Raw genomic sequence first — 17,562 nt, 5'->3', positions numbered from 1 at the left:
ATGGAGCAGAAAAAGTGGTGAATACAAGGACATGCAAACTGATGGTGAAAATTTTGTTTGATGATAGAAGGGAGCAGAGAAGACATTTGAGTCTCGCTGTTTTTGTGACAGTTAAGTTTGTTTAACATGCAAAAGGATTCGTCCCCAGCCTCCCACCTATCACTTTAATTGTATCACACTAAATACATCCCTTGCCTCCAATAAAGATATGAGGATGTATAGCTAACCTACTAATGACATTACTGCTAAAGTGGGCACAGATGATTCCTTACAGATAAACGTCTGAATTTCCACAAAAGGCATTAGAGCATCTCATGGATGCACTAGGCAAGGATATGCTTGGGTTCCCTGCAGAAAAGTCATTCTCTCTTAATCCTAGGTAGCATCTATTAAATGTTTGCTTTACATTTGAATCACAGCATATAACAATATATGCTTACCTTAAATAAGATAATTGTGTGATTGAGTTTTTTAAAAACTCCCTCTGGTTGCAATCTAGTTTATCAATCTTTTCTCCAAAATTTTTCTGGAAAGGACATATTTTGAAAGAAGCCTGTAGAACAGCAGCAGTTAGATTTGAGCCCTGATAAAGGCTCACTTTTCATTCATAGTCAGAGCCTAAATGTGCTCTTCTTGTACCTAAACAGATAATAAGCACTCAGCACACTCCTCCTTCTTGACACAACACATTGAGACTAATCACACATAATTGGAGAGGAGGAGCAGAGGGCTGGCCATGCTATTGTGTCCAGAGGACAAACGGTCAGTTTATGAGGCTTTGGGCTGATGTAGTCATTTCTTATACATCCATAGGGAAAAAAACATCCTGTTTAAAAGGAGAAAGAGAATGAGCAAAGGAGACAGAAAAAGAGATGGCAGAGTAAATACAATTAATTTGAGGAAGATTGGAAAGATATGCTTTATTTTTATTAACCAGGATAGAATCCTGATGTTTGCTGTGTTTATAGATTAAAAACTACCGGCACCCATAATGCAACAAAAATCAAGATATTTTTTTAAAAGAAGGGTGGGAATCATCAAAAGAAATTCTGTCTCACTTAGACGCAAAAATATTTAGGTTGCTCACAAATCCAATTCAAATCTCAGACAAGCTGTTTACAGATATTTGAAGATAAACAAAGGTTTGGTGCATAAAAGGCAACAAGCATACGGAAAAAAGAATCATCCAGGATGGCTGGGGAATAATGTGAGTGAGGACAGGTGGACTCCATAATCCGGACGTGGAATGTCGCAAAGGTGGTGGGGGCTCAAGTCCTGGCGGCTTGCAAGTCTCAGGGAGCCAACGGCTTGCTGAATATTATGCCTGATACAGATTTCTGTTTTTGTAAAATATTCTCTGTGCTCTTGATGTTTTCTTCATTTCTTGAGCAGTTTAATCTGCTATCCACTTTTGGTTAAAATAAGCAGAAGTGGGTAATGAAGGTTTTCTTCATATATATCCTTGTTTTCCTTTTTCAACTGAAAACAATAATAGAAAAAAAAAAAAGATAAGGAGTCTCAGATTAAGACTTTTTACCAGTCGCTTTTAACGTTGAGTATAATGAAGACTTCTTACTTAAATATATTGTTCTGGAAAAAAGAAATCACACCCACACAAAAGCAAATCAAAGTAGTACTTACTCAGTGGCACTGACATGACAATATCACACATCAAGATGAGAATCTTTTGTGTATGTGTGTGTGGGGGGGTGTGGTGGATAGGGTGTTTTTTCATACACAGCCACTCATGAACTGTGAGGCACTCCAGTGAAGGGAGAGCAGGGGTCTGGTTCATCTTCACCAGGCCAGCCACTTGGCTTAGAAGTTTCTTTTCCCGGCCCTCTGTGCTCCCTGCCAGGGCCCTAGGAACCAAGTGGGCAGACCTTTCGGATCACCGTTTGGAGACTGTGGAAACACCTGGGCATAAGGGAGAGGCTTATGGGGCCTGAGACATTTCAAAGACTCTGCAGCTGCTTCTTAAGAGTTTTAATATTAATGCTAAGTAATTCAAAAATGCTCTTCTCTGAGGAGAGCAACATATTCCAACAATTAGAGCAGCAAGCTCCAATACTACTCAGGTGACGTTCCCAGGGCCTTTCCATGATAGATTTTAAAATATGATCAGAATTCTCAAATCTAAAGTATACCTTTCCTTATCTGGCTAGAATAGTTTTGATAGTCATATTTATATGTATTCTAGCCAATAATAATTTGTTGTTTATAAAGACAAAATTAATATTTTTGAAGCTGGTATTTTCTGAGCCAATTGTTAATTCATTTTTTAATCTATGAGAATCAGAAATAAATATTTTTTTAAACAATACATGAATCCAATTCCTTTACTGTTTCAAACCAGACAACCCGCCTCCATCCCCCACCCAAGCTAAATGAATGGCTCCAACATGACACTGTCCTGGATTAGTAGGTCTGGTGCGTAATTTGAATCGTTTCAAAGTGCATATTTCTTCTAAATCATACTCTCAAACTGCGACATGCCCTCACTATCAAGGACAGGCGAAAGGAGCTTGCTTTTCCTTTCCACCTGGGGAACAGAAAGGCAGGCAGCCTAACCTTCACTTTCTAATTCATTCTCCTAAGATCTGATGGTAGGACAATCACTGAAGTGACTTTATTCTGTTTTATTAGATGGAATTGGTTATGTTTGCAGACGATTGTCTCTTTAAGAAAGAGCCGCATGGATTTTTGTTGCCACCAAAATATCGACAGTGTTAATCCTAAACACACTTTCATGGGAAAAAAAAAAAAAAAAAGGCCAAGAAAATGGCTTCACAAACACAAACTTCCCAAGGCAAACCCACTAACAGGGACCTATCCAACTGTAAATACCTTTGTTGCCAGTTGCCCTAGTGATAGAAGGAAGTCACTGAAATATTTTACAGAGGGAAGAGGGGGCCAGGCTTGGTAAATTCTTCCTCGGGGATTGGGGATAAGGGAAAGTTGATTACTCAGCGTGTGTCAGCTGACCTACTCACTCACAATGCACTAATATACAAACTCAAATGAGCTCTTTATAAAGTCCCTGAGGTAATATGTGGGATAAATAATTCTTCTGTAAATATGGGATAGAAATCACTTTTAACTTGGATTCTATGCTGACCTCTGGAGGCCAAAGCAGAGGCTTCCTTGCTAGAAGGGGTCAGAGGCCAGCCCCGTGATGACTGTGAGCCCTTCCCAAGGTGGGGAAGAGCCCACAACCCTCAAAGGTAACACTACACCCCAGCCCAGATCATTTCTGAATCCAGTCTGTTATGTGACGTACTCGAACACACACAAAGCTTTTAGAAAATACTTGCTTCAATGGAGGAATGTTATGTGGTTTAAGAATAATTCCTTTTACCCAGGCTGTACTTCTTTGCCCAATTAATAATGATACTTTTAAGAAATAAAAATCACCTTGAAAAAAATGAACAAAAAGCAAATTGTGTATAAAAACAATTTTTCAATTTCATAGGTTAAAACAGGGTCTTTGAGGACTGAACTAAATTATATAGCTGTTATTAGTAGCATTATGCTTTACTTCATAATTGGATGTAACATGCTCAGCCTTGCCACGGCGCGAGCAGCAGCAGCAGCAGCGGGAGTGGAGTTCAGACTGTTTACCCTTTACAGTATCCACAATTATCAACAGCACACCACACAGATTATAAGCACCAGCCACTTGTAATGTGGCATTTTGAATAGATAAGCAGAAGTGCAATATGGCCGTGCTTTTAACACAATGTACTGACTTCACAGCCGAGCCCAAGCCTATTTTCATGGCTAAGTACAAAAATACAAAAATAAACACATGGGTGGTTTTGTAAAAGTTAAAAACACACACAGACACAATCTATGGCATGTAAAATTATGTTTCGAAAATATTTGCATGAATGAGAGTAGTTTATCAACTAATTTCAAGCCTGCTGTAATCTCTGAGTCAGGTCTCTACCTTGCTGAACAATTTGCCACCTTAACAGCCTTTAAAGGTTTTGAGCCACACTGTAGGGCAATGTGTTTGATTCCCGGCCTGGGGGGAGACCAAGAGGTTGGGTAGGAAGAGGGAAGTGTTTTATTTTTCTTCCTGTTGCCTGAAGGCACAGAAAGGCAAAATTTAAAAACAGACTACACCTTTGCCTGCCTGGTTCCTGAGTATGCCGGCTGCATGGTGTGGGCACAATTTAACAAAAGCACTGGCAGAAAAGTGCAGAATGGCACCGTTTTGATTACAGGCTTGCTTTTTAACGGAAATAAAATTTCACAGTTAACAATGAGAGGTGAAAAGTTTAAGAGGCAGAGCCATTCCTCCTGATCACTGCCTGTTAATCAGCTTCATGGGTGGCTGCCTAAATCTGTGGATTTTTTTTTTTTTTTTTTTTTTACTTTGCACTACTGCCAAGATTGTAACTAATTTTTTCCCCTGTTGTAAGAGGAGGGGTGAAAAACTCAGCATAGAAGGCAGCTGTGTATGAGTGACGTGAGGCACTAATGCAGAGGGCAAAATTAAAATTCATGAATCTCTTCACAACCATTTGTGTAACAAGATTAAGACAGGACAGCGGAAAAGAGCGGCATTATCAGGCGTCTTACAGTCCTCCAGCTGGTTACGCTCTATTCCAACACAGTAGGGCTAAGAGGATAACACGCAGCCTGAAGGAAAACGCTGCTCCTCCATTTGGGAGCAGGCTCGTCCCAGGGACCATGGGGGTTTGGCCAGAGATGGAGAGGAAGAAAGCTGATTGCCGCTCAAGATGGAAAACTTTTAAGCCCTGGCTATTAGCACGCCGCAAACAAAAGCGGCCAGGGTAGAGGTTCCCGGCGGCCGCGCCGGCCCCTGAGCGTCCCCAGAGCCCTGGGCAGGCGGGCGGCAGGCAGGGACCCGAGGGGACCGGGTGCTGGCTTTGGTCGCCATCCCCGCGCCCCACTGAAGAGCACTGGGACATGGCAAAGGACAGTGACGCTCCCTACTCCCCCCTCCGTCCCTAGTTTAGCCCACGGCTCATAGCCGGGCCTGTGGGTGCGATCCTGTCCGGGCATCTTCCTCCTGCAAAGGAGACCTTCGCGCGCGAGCCGAAGTTGGGTCATGGGGGTACGCCGCTGCTGCGCAGGAACATCGGGCATTCTAGCTTCAGGTACAGGAGGGGCAAGAGGCATTCTTTTGCCGGAAGCATAACACCAAATCAGATGCAATTGCTCTCGTCATTAAAAATAAACATCATAGGTGCATATTTATAGCATTTATCTAGAGCACCCCAATTCTGCAGATATTCCCCTAGGGTTTACTTCCTGAAAACATAATGAAACTTTCACTCCTCACAACCACCAAAAGGGCAGGGGAACTGTTTTTTTTTTTTTTTTTTTTGGTCCAATGTCTGCAAGGGGTGGGGGTGAATTTAACTTTTAAACAAATTTATTATGAAGAAATAAAAACTAAAGCCACTTATTCGTGGAAATTTATTTTTGTGGGATCAATCAATCAGTCCGTAGTTATTTATGGAGTGCTAACTCTGGGTATAAATAGAAATATATCAGTTAAAATGTAAGTGGCACATTTAGTGATTTATGGAAAGTGTCATTCTTAACAGGGTAGTGCACAAGGTTGGAACTAAAAAGGGGAGGTTGCTGTCCACTAGCTGCCGACAATCTAAAGCTCTAGACAAAGGAAAGGCGGCCACCAAGGACCCCTTCCAATGCCTTCCGTGTTCCAACACACTTCGGATTCTACAGGGAGGAGACAGAGGGTGTCAAGCCCAATGCTGAACATCTCTGCTGCCGGAGGAACCCACGCCTTTGCTCTCCTGAGCTGTGACTGAGAAACTAAAAGCATTTGCTGTTTTGTGGGGAAAGTGAATGACATGACATTGAAGCAGCCACCAGCTGATCCCTGTAGTTCCAGCCTGGCCCTGGAGAGAAGGCTGATTTTATTCCCTTGGATACAAGAGGAGCTCAGGGGGCCAGGAGAGACCCTTCTCCCACCAGGTAAAGCCCCCAGAGCCATTCCTTTCGCTGGGGGGATGGGTCGAAAAAGGGAAACATCATTTTAGAGAGTCAGGTAAGATTTGAATAACATGCCATTCTGTTTTTATTTTGATTGTTAGCAAATGGCCCAGTTCCACCAGTGAGGGAAAGTGATTTAACCCCTTCAGTTCACAAAGCATCATTTCTTGTCCAGGGGCTAAATGGAGCCCTAGCGACCCAAGGAAGCAAGCCCATTTCCAGAATGTGAAGGTTTCCTTTCTCTTGCTGGGAAGATCAGACCCACACTGCATATAATTTTTCAAAAGTCGGTACACTTCGACATTATACAATAGTCCTGGGCAATAAAGAATGCTATTCGTATTTTTCCAGGAGAAAATTAAAGTCAGGCCGTTACTTTACTGCAGTCACATCTTGCAAAAGCATGACAAGTCAAAGTCTCTTGCCAAGGTCAGACTAGTTCAGAGAAGGGAGATTTTTGTAACGCACAGAATTGTATAAGCCCCACATGTTATGCCAGTAGCTGTGACATGGATTAGCAAACGTGAGAGTCCTAAAAAGTTTTTGGTGGAATGCCTGCCTCTCAGTGTCCTATATTGCCATATACCTATAAATAATTAAAAGGCTGATAACATTGCTTTATGTAAGCAAGCTTAGAAATCACTCTCAGATAAGTGCTTTTGACCTAAATCTTGTAGCTCTTCGCTCTGACATATAACCCCACAACTGTGAAATTCTGTATGAGATTTAACAGTCTCAAACTGCCAACTGACCCAGCCATAAAGCAAGCAGAGATAAAGATTTACAGTCCAACGTGATACAATTAGATATTCACCTTCTATTTATTCCAGTGCAGCTAAGCATTTAACCTACTTAAAAGCCGAAGGTTTTTCATTAAAATATAAATGCTTGTTTATCATTCATTCTATGCCACCTCCCCTGCATCCTACAAATTAGTCTATTATAAATGAAAAGATTACTTTGTTTCAGAGAAAGGAGTAAACAGGAATGGTTTCTGTAAAATCCTTCTAGACATGCAAAGATAAAAGATGGCTTTACCACACAAAATAATCAGATACAAATAGCTGCTCAGAAGCAGCACACCTAAGAAGTACTTTAATCAAATATTTAGGTTACCTGCCAAAAAGACCATGATCTCTTCAAAATGCAATGCGGATTAAAGTGTTATCTAACACAAGCAGAAAACTAACCTTGGAGTGGAAGTTTGAAATGTGTTCATCATAATTTTCATGTCTTTGGATAGAAAAACCAGCTTTTTCAGCTAGATTGCAGAACTGGTTTAAAGTATTCCCTCGGCGTGGGGCAAATACCGTTGCTTTCCCCTAGAATGTTAAAAGAGGAAATTTACACATTTTAAACCTGGAAGGCAACCAAACACAACAGACACTGGTCAAAGATTTACCATACTGCTCTCAGGTAGAAAACTCAATTGTTTTTGAAACATTTACACAAGATGGGCATTCACAGTGAGAATAATTTCAAGGACAGAGATACATCGAATAAGAAAAAAAAAATATGTATTTCATATTCAAATGGACAGATGCTTTTCAGACAATGCATGTAATAAACAAATGGTAATTCAAAGTTGGTGTTCTGCATAATACATACCTCTTTTGGGTCCAGTGGTTTCAACTAACAACTAGATTTTAGAGTAATTGGTCCAGGGCAGTGCCACCCACCAAGCGACTCCTTAGCAGCTAGCAACACAGCCGCCACACAGCTCCAGAGAAGGTGGCAACAGATGCCTAGAAATGTTAGTTCATTGTACCCTGAACATTCAGTACCAAGAAATACTCCAGAGAGACAAGTGACCACAAGCCCTACGGAGAATTTTCACATTTCAGCCCTGCTCCTGGCCTTTTTCGTGACCACTGTCAGGGCCAAGGCTTCCAGGATCTTGGTTTCCAACTTCACTGAATCCTTCGAAATGGTCATCATTATAGCAAAGCAACTCCTCACAGTCCTCCAATGACTGCTTTTCAAAGAAAGTGAGATAACGAGGGTAAACAGGCTTTTCCCTAAGTAAACTGCACAACCTTATAATGTTGCAGTGGCAAGAATGAAAGGACTTGAATAAAACGCATACAGGTTTTTCAGAAGACCATCTGACATGAAATTCCACACAGACCATTTGCTAACTGCTGGGTCCATGTGGGTTTTTCCTTACACTTTTAGATGTGCACAGAATGGCTAAACTTCAGAATCTTCTTTTCTATTTGTTTAAAAGATGACTGTATGCCTCTGTTAATTTCAAGGTTACATTTCACCTTGATGAAATGGCACTTCCAGTTTTGAGGGAATCATTAAAATATCACCCAGTCTCTTATAAAAGGTGGTTTATTATTCACATCTGCCAACTATTGATTGAGCAATGGGAGAGGTGCTCTCTGTGCGTTGTCTCCTTTAGACTTCGAACCACCAACAACATAGGGATCACAGGCTCCATTTATAGAATGCTCAGAAAGGTCGAATAACTGGCCAAGATGACCCACCTGGTAAACGACTGGACACTTACCCGACTCCAAAGCCCATGCTCTTTCCTCTATACTACATTGCCTCCTTATTAGGACCAGTGATGACAATAATAATAATAGTGGCCACTGTGCCAGGTGCTTCAATCTTTCCTTTGATTCCTTCAACAATTTCCCCAACAACTTTGTATAGGAAACATTACATTTTACAGATAAATAAACATGCAGTGAAGGGGCCGAAGAATACAAGGAAGAAAGAACTGTGCGGCAGAAAGGGTTTTGGACTTAAAGGGAGTCGTCACCATTAAACAGCTGTGTCACTTCGGTAAAATCAGAAAGAGTCATAGAGTTGTTGAGCTATGATGTTAGTCTAATCTCATTCTGCAGGTAGGAAATTCAAGTCATCCTAACGTATACACCGCATTCTCTCATCTATCAAATGCGAAGAACAAAGCTGGCCCTGCCTTCCCCCTGCCCACCAACCCAGCAAGTCATAAGAATCGAATGAGGTGGGAAATATAAAAAATAATTTGAAAAACAAGGTTAAGTAGATGTGAGACTAAAAACGTTTATACCACCTAACAGTGCTATAAGATTTCCATCAATTCTCTCTCCCTCTCATTCTCTTTCCCTCACTTACCTGCAAGAAAATACATAGATACACCGTCCCGGATATCAAGTGTGTTTTCAAACTGTGTTTACATAGCCATGTACACACTCAGGCACGTAATTACAGCAGCACCAATCATGCCTCTACACTTAAGGTTCTGTCAGTTTTTCCAATATTAATTGCTATTTTCAGGCGGTTTTCAAACTTAGCAGCAAAAATCCATTTTGATGTGAAACTAGATATAATACATGGTCTCAGCAGGGGAGCAAAAGTCTCCATTAAAAAAAAAAAAAAGGAATACTAGGTCATTTAGTCATTTCTAAGAGCTGGTTCCCCTTCTAAGAGCTGGCTGCCATTCTGGATTTTTGAATAATGGAAGTTGATTTATTTTAAATTCACCTGCAAAAATTTTCTTACAGTTACAATGGAAGAGCTGATTTTTAACAACTATTATCTAAGCTATTCATCATAATGTTTACAGGGCGACAGGGTTCTTGGTTGGGCTGATGCTTGCATCTAAAAAGTACATGCTCCATACCCCGCGCCCCCTTGTTGGTTGGGGTGAGTTGTTAGGGGATTGCAACTAAGCATATGGCAGTGCTCTCTTTCCTCCTTTAGGTCTCAGTTTACCTGTCCTTCCCTAACCACCCAATCTCGAACAGTAGGCCCTTCCCCATCACTTTCACCCTCCTCTCCCTGCTTTATTTTTGTTCCAAGTGCCCAACGCCACTGACATACATTACATTCTTGTCTGTTATTGTCCAACTCCTCTGTCTGGAATGTATGCTCTGTGACAACAGATCTTCTAATATTTTATTCACTGCAGTTTCTAAGAGCTGAGCATATAGTAGACAATCGATATTTGTTGAGAGAATAAACTAAATCCAAATGTTGAATAATTTGAGAAACACAAGTCTTTGGGAATTTGAAGTCCACGTTCTATTGCTTATTCTTTAGACAAGATTTTCTCCAAGAAGCTTTTACAGAGTCAGTGACTATGATGAGATTTCAGAGGGCAGCATTCTGTGTACAATACTGTACCCACAAGAAAGAGGAAGAGCAAACTCTTTAGTCTCTAATTACTCAGTTATGAGTTTTAAATACTTTCTTTTTCATTTCTTCTCACAGAGACCTTTGAGATGTGGATTAATATTTAGGAGGGACAATAGTACTTCACCCATTCATTTGATAAGCATCCACCGAGCCCCATTGAGTGTCTGTATCCACCTCATATTGAATGGTTTTAGAGGCCCCTCACCCCCATGTCCCCAGTGGAGCAGGACACTTTTGTCTTGTACAATCAGAGGACTGTGCCTTAGAAATTAGGCTACAAAAATCAAAACAAGGAAAAAAATATAGATTTAAAATTATCCAACTGCTTTAGAAAAATTATTTTTGATTTACCAAAGCATAACTTTTTAAGCATTCACAGTCACAGAATCATGTTAAACTCAGAATGAACACTCAATTGAATGTAAAATTTGACTGATGAGCAGAAATTTTAGAGAACTCATTTATCTCTGGAGAGAAGAGTCGTTCCACAAAACAACAATGATGTTGTTTACATCGTGAGCAGTTGTTGTTATTTTGCTAGACTAATCCATATGCACATATTAAAGGGTGTGTATTTCTGGAAAAAATAAGTATGCTTCAGATTTATTTTAAAAGGAATATGTTATGCCAACGAAATGCCTTTATTCCTTTTTCATTTCCAGGCAACCAACTATTAAATACCAATTACATGTTTAAGCTTATGTTTATTTTCTAACCATTTCGTTACCCGGTTTTGGAGAGGCTGCCTACACGTGCTTCCTCCCGCTTCCTCCCCTACATCTCTCTCAGCCCCCTTCCTTGGCTTCTCTTCTCCCACCTGCCCTTAACTGTCAGTGGGCCCCAGAGCTCTGCCTACATTTTGCTCATGCCCTGTACAGTTCTAGGCAATTGTACGCAACTTTATCACTTATACATCAAAACTTCAGAGTGTTTAAATGCAGCATTCACCACTTCCCAGGGCTCACACCCATATTTTCACTACTAGATCATTCCATGGGGATGTTCTGAAAGTACCTTTAACCCATTCTGTCTAAAATAAAACTCAGTATCCTTGGCCCCAAACCCCTACCCTTATCAGGGTACGACTCATTCATTCTCATTCTCTCATTCTCTCATTCTCTCTCTCTCTCTCTCACACACACACCACACACACACACACACACACACTCAGACACACAAGGTACTGAGCACTTCCTCACCCCTCACCTTCAAAATGAATGTAGAAACCTGGGGATCACGGCATTGCTTTTTAAAACCCTCCAACGCCACATCTCCCTATCCACATCACTATCATCTGCTGCCTGTGGTTTTCAAACCGAGTTTGAGTTGCTTCAAGGGTGACTTGGAGGGGTAAAAGAGAGACCAAGAGAAAGGAAGTGCTAAGCTTCTCACATCCAGTTTAACTGAAGATACTTCACTTTTCTGTTTTATAATCGGTGTGCTGGTTAAAAATACTTTAACCATAGGGTTCTGCCATTTATACAAGGTTTGAAAACCACTAACATGGGTCCCACCTTTTTGGGATGGCAGGCAAAGCCTGGCATGACCTGACCCATGCCCATCTCTGCAGCCTTTTCTCTGCCCCTCCCTCGTACTCATCTTAGGCTCTAATCAGGCCTAACATATCACAGTCTTCGGCCCTGCAAACATTCCCTTCAGGCGGAATGCTTCTCTTAACCTCCGGTTCTTTGTCTGCCTTGTAAACTCTTACTCATCCTTCGACACCCAGATTAGACACCCTGCCCCTGTGACGCCTTTGCTGAGCTCCTGTGGCTCCCGCACAGCGCCTCCTGCCGCAGCTGGCCACTTCACTCCCTGTTTCCGCGGGCTACCCAAACCTCTGCCGCATCCTAACACACCACCAGGTGACTGCTCATTCGCTTGCCTCTCACTGAACTGTGTGCTCCTTCAGGGCAGAATTGCATCATACCTTACTGTGTCCTCAGGTACCTGAAAGGCACTCGATAAATGTTCGCTGAATGAATCTGTCAGTGAATAGCCAGCCATTCAGTTCCCTCTTCTCAATCTTCAGGTCTTCTCTCCCTCCTAACTGAACTTATTGGGCTAAACTGAACCCCGAGGAAACCTGACGCTTTCAAAATCTCTTACTCCACGCCAGCCTTCATGCTGTGGCCAGAGAGATCTTTCTAGAATCCACTAGACCTCTAGACCTTGCCACTGCTCAAAAACTTTCAATGGTTCTCTATTACTCATATAATAAAGCCCAGTCTTTTCATCATAGTGTTCTTAGCCTTTCATGTAATGGCACGTCAAATTAACTCTTTAACCTTATCTCCTGCCCCTCCCCACCTCAACCCCCAAACCACACTGACACTCCGAGAAAACATCCTGTTAACACCCAAACATGACATGCTTTTCAAACTCTACACCTGTGAGCACTGTTCCCTCTGTCTGGGATGTTGTCTTCTAGTCACTTCCTCTGAGGCTTACAATGAATGCTCTTCTGGCTCTTCAAGACCAAAGTCAGGTACCACTGCCTCCAGAGAAATCTTCCTCAGGCAGTTAATCACTGTGCACTGTACCTCTGCCTAGTAGCCACCCTACTGCACTGTAATTCCTGGTACCTCATGCATCGACTGTCCCGAGATTCTCGCAGTACTCATTATTCATATTTATACCCCTAACCCCACATTTCCCAGCACAGTGCCGGGCAGAGAGTAGGTGCTCAACAAATGTCTGCTGAATCAAGACAAGAGTCCAAACCCTTGGGTATCTCATATTCTATAAAAGATGTAAATTAGAAAGATTCACAGAATAAAAATAACACCAGGCTACATATGATCAAGTGCTGGGCTGTTATAAGCCATTTTGTACTGTCCACCGTAGTTCTACTTGTGTGTGTGTTATATCTCCACAAGGGATGACAAACTCCTCGGGGGTGAAGACTCAGCACCGCGCATGCTGAATAAGCGTGCAGGTGGATTTCAGAAAAGAACTTCCTGAGCCAGGTCCCTGCTCTGAGGGTCTTAAAACCATCTGGGGACGCTCTGTTCCTGCAACTGGGAGAGCAGGCCTTGCTGAACGCAGCTTCTCACCAAGGACAGGGGAAGGTCTGCTGGGCCTCTGACCCAACCAGCAGCCAGAAACCAAGGGTCCTGCAGCACCACCTCAGTTCACTGCACTGAGCCCACACTCGCACGGCAATTTCCCTGAGACAAGCAAAAACAGAGGTTTGCACAGGTGTGTACAGAGATGTCAGATTAAAAAAAAAGAAGAAAGAAAAAGATGAGGAAATTTGTCACTAAAAAGAAATTGCTCTTTTAGCATGAGAGTTCACGGCTCACATTTTCAGCGCTCCTTGCGTCCAGGTAGGACTCCGGGGATGTGGCGGTCAGTTAGGGCCAGTTTCTGAAGAAGCTTACGTGAACTCCACAGTGATATTTTTGAATTCTTGACAATTGGTCAGCAGTGATAACAAGCTGGAGAGCTGTCGATATTGCCTCCCCGTCCATCTCCTCGTGGCCCCGAGTAAACTCGCACTGTCCGGCAGGCTTGGCTCCCCTCCCTGCACCCAAAGCCATTTCGGAGGAGTATTAGTAGATACCATTTGTTGGTTGTCAGTTCCAGACTAAAGTTCAACTTGCAGGCTGCTGCGGCTATTTTAAATTACATTTGGGTCCTCTGATATCAGGCACTGGTGGTGGTCTTTAAAGAACACAGTGACAGGGGGTCACCTATTAATCATTAGCAACAAGGAGCCACTTAGTGGAGGCAAAAAGGTAAAAGGGGATGGGGGGAAGGTTGCTTCTTGGAATGAGTAAAATTTGCTGATTTTGTTTCTTTCGAATATCTATTCTTTTCATTTTTAAGGCTACTAGAGAGTCCCTTGTAGTATTTGGGCAGGAGTCAAGTGTTTTACAGATTGTCTCAACCAGCAATTTGAAGAAAGTTTCCACTTGGATCAGGTGACAAACATTTCTTCCTAAAATTTAGGGCTTCCTAGAATGACTTTCTAACCATGGGCGCCCATTTGGTGGAGAATCGAAGCTCAGCCTTGGGATTCGAGATCGCCAGGAGCCCACCCACTTGGCTAAGCTCTCTCCAGGGTCTGTCCCCCTTTCATGACCCCATTAGAAAAACTGAAAAGCAGAGAACCTCTTCTCATCCTTCTACTTTCTTTGCTTCTGGAACTCTGACTCTGACAGCTGGTTTGCCCTAGCTAGAAATCAAAGAACCACACTCCCGCCAATGACAGAATTCATTTTTTCCTACAGCTTCATACTTGAACTTTCGTGTTTCAATTATTTCATTTTGGCGATCTAATAGTGACCTCTCTCCCTTCATGCAATGCAAGCTGTCTAGAGGAAAAAGTACCATCTTCGTCCAGGTAGACAACCCTCCTGGGACCAGTGCAGGGCCTATGGCAGGTATGCAGGACGTGGGTGCAGGGGGACGCTGTGTGTTCCCAGTTACGTGCAGAAGTTGTCAAAATCCAGGTCAAGAAAATGGTTTCATCCCCTCCCACCAGCGTTTCTTCGAGGAAAATACTTGGAAAGAGCTCCTTATATTCTGTACTCACCACAGCCAAAAAGTCTCTCTCGTTCTTCAAGGTAACAAAGAGCTAACGCATGTTCAGAGCCAATCAGGTGCCAGAGCTTTCCAGTGCATTGGCTTGTTCAGTCCCCATTTTACAGGTGGGAAATTGGCTTCAAGAGATGAGTCCAGCAAATGGTTAGATAGGAAGAACAGACTGGGTTTTATACGCAGATATTTCTGACTCCACCCACTGGGGCCTTCCTAAGAATTTGAAGCTTTTGGCTCAAGTGCAGTTTTTGCTGAGCACTTTGAGAACCTGTATCTCCCAGTGAATTTGCTGAGCCTTAAATTGCCAGGAACTCAGGATCCACTGGTGCAGCCCAAGTTGTTTTTCTGTGGGCCCCGATGACACCTTTAGCCTCTTGGCCACAAAACCACGGAGTTTTCTGGGCTCAAGAAAACATTAAAAGCAGCTCTAATTGTAATGAAATAAAATCTTTATTATTATCTTAGTCTTGGACTGTGACTTCCACAACATATACATTTAGCAGGGGGAGGTCCTTTGGAAGCAGAACAGCCAGCCCTGAGAGCTAAGAAGAATTCAGTTTTTCTCTGGTTACCCACAGGCTCCGGGAACCCTTCCAGTCCACTCGCACAGGAGGCGGAGCTGCTGGTCATTGCCAAGTCCATATGACCCTTCTGGGGTCTACCTGGGTGGAGGCCCAGGGAATTCAAGCGTTCTGCCTCCCCAGTCCTCCTGATGGGGATGAGATTCCTGGGTGGTAATTTGGTATGTCCTTGTGCCATCCACCACTTGGATTTCCTCCCTTACAGTGAGCCTCTTACACCTTGGGCTAGAACACCTTGTGTATCAGCCATCTCATGAGGGGCTCAGCAAGGCCCTCCACTGCCATTTCTAATGCTGCAGTTTGGTGCAGGCCCCTCTGATATGGCCTCCGCACTCCTCGTGTGGCATGCGTGAGTACACCTCTTCTCAGAGCTTAGGGTGAGTGTCAGCTGTCAGTAGGAGGGCTGCTGTCTTTGCTCAGAAGGGACTGCTGTGTGGAACTACACTTCAGGCAACAGGGAGTCTGGTTCAGAATTTAACAGAGGGTATGACAGAGCTTCTAGAGATTCCGGTCCAATTTGCATTTAGGTCTATTCAAAGTTTGGGCAGTTTTATATTATAAATCATGAGGATGACTTACTATATAGATCCCGGGTAAATCATGCAAATCTGCTACACAATGGGGTATTTCACACAAATAGGTGGTGATGAATGAAGCTCTGTTTGTTCAGTGTGAGATCCATGCGTCCTTGAAAGCACAGTATTTATATTCGATGCATTTTCATAGAGGCCTTTACATCCAAGAATCTCAGTACCCTCTCCGAAAATCCTGATCTTGCAAATGCTCACAAGAATCACCCAAGCCTCGCAGTGGGGATGAAGAAGCCCAAGAGTCCTTATTCTACCCTCAACTTGGGCTGCTCACCCAACCATATGCTCACCCGGCCATATTGATGGCCGTAGCCATCAATAGCTTATAGCATGCCTCTTCCTTGCCTCAAGACCTACTGCCCACCTCACAGAGGGAACTGAGAAGGCCAATTTAATTGAATTGACTACCACTTACAAAGCTGTGGTTACTCCTCTGAGAGGCTTATTTAAAGTTTCTGAGCTATTCAGAGATAACAAAATAAAAAGCAACAGTGTAACAAAATAAAAAGCAAAGGATGATTATCAAATTGCTCTGGGAGCCTTCAATGTGAAAAAGATATAAAAGAAAGATGGAGAGGTATTAGTCTGTAAGTCTCACTGAGGTCAGAAGACTACAGCAAACCTTCCTTTTAAAAAGTCTTTAGAAACAAAACTTTAGAAAATATTTTACACACACACACACACACACACACACACACACACACATTGCAGTTCTTTCTCAAATAAATGTGAGTTCCTGTCTCAGATTGCATTAACATTGTTAACCTATTTTAAATTCCTATGGCACAGCAAGAGTCTTACGTACTTATAAGATTTTTTTTTTTTTAAATGCATGAGCTTTAAACTCGTTTTCTTACTTTAAATAGACGTATATTAACTCTCCGTTTAGGTTGCAGGACCTCCTGGCTTAGTATAACAGCCCAACAAAATAAGAGTGGATACAAACTCTGTAATTTACTCACAGGCATAAATGGATATATAAATGTAAAAATGTGCACAATATTTTATGCCATGCTTGGCTTCATTGTGACCTAATGTTTATAATATGTAAATAATGGCTTCCTTTTAAAGCAAAGAACTTTTAATATACAGATTCATCTGAAGTCCTTTTTCTTTAATATAAACAGAAATAGAAAGAAAAAATATTCTTTTGTAATAAATAAATACCCAATGACAAAGGTTACTACTGAAGGGATTTAAAATGACAGAAGTCAACAGAAAACTTTCAATATCTACTTTAATATGAAGATATTGTTATCAAAGGAAAAGACTCAAGAAATTCTTTGATAAAAATAATCTCACACTATCTTTGAAGCGGTTTCATTTATTTTCCCACCCACTGTGTTCTTTATCAGAAGGCCAAGGGTAAGAAGTTTCCTAGTTATGATTAGGAAAGAATCTGATAGATCAGAAGACCCAATTGAAGTTGGACATAATAAGTATTAAAGTATTACATGACATTAATCCTGCCATTCCATTACTCTCTCCATCTTTGTGCACAGACTAATTATTCTGAAGCCAGTGTTCAGGAGAAAATAGAAACATACTTACCCTGGGCTGGAGTAATCTCTTTATTGCATCAACAAGGCTGGCTCTGTACTGGTCCAGAAACAGGCTGACATTGAGAAGAGAGCAGAATCCAGATTAAACTGGGTTTTCAAGTCTAATGATACTAATGGAGATAAGCACAGGGCTAATGACACATGTTCACTCAACAC

At 42.1% G+C, this 17,562-nt stretch overlaps 1 protein-coding gene across 2 annotated transcripts in view; it reads right to left on the bottom strand.

The window, feature by feature from the left end:
* Positions 1–894: 894 nt before the first annotated feature.
* The window catches only part of CAMKMT (calmodulin-lysine N-methyltransferase), a 326,415-nt gene continuing 309,747 nt past the window's right edge, over positions 895–17,562 (bottom strand). For both annotated transcript variants that reach the window (XM_016142219.2, XM_016142220.2), the window contains 3 exons: positions 17,396–17,459; positions 7,185–7,316; positions 895–1,479 (listed from right to left, as the gene is read on the bottom strand). In XM_016142219.2, the coding sequence (XP_015997705.1) occupies positions 1,402–1,479; positions 7,185–7,316; positions 17,396–17,459 (274 nt within the window). In that variant the 3' untranslated portion in view covers positions 895–1,401. The remainder of the gene's footprint in view (positions 1,480–7,184; positions 7,317–17,395; positions 17,460–17,562) is intronic.

This window comes from Rousettus aegyptiacus, unplaced genomic scaffold (assembly GCF_014176215.1).
Source record: "Rousettus aegyptiacus isolate mRouAeg1 unplaced genomic scaffold, mRouAeg1.p scaffold_m13_p_7, whole genome shotgun sequence".
Taxonomy (NCBI): Eukaryota; Metazoa; Chordata; class Mammalia; order Chiroptera; family Pteropodidae; genus Rousettus; species Rousettus aegyptiacus.
Note: the sequence above shows the minus strand (reverse complement) of the source record. Positions and strands in the feature narration are given on the sequence as shown.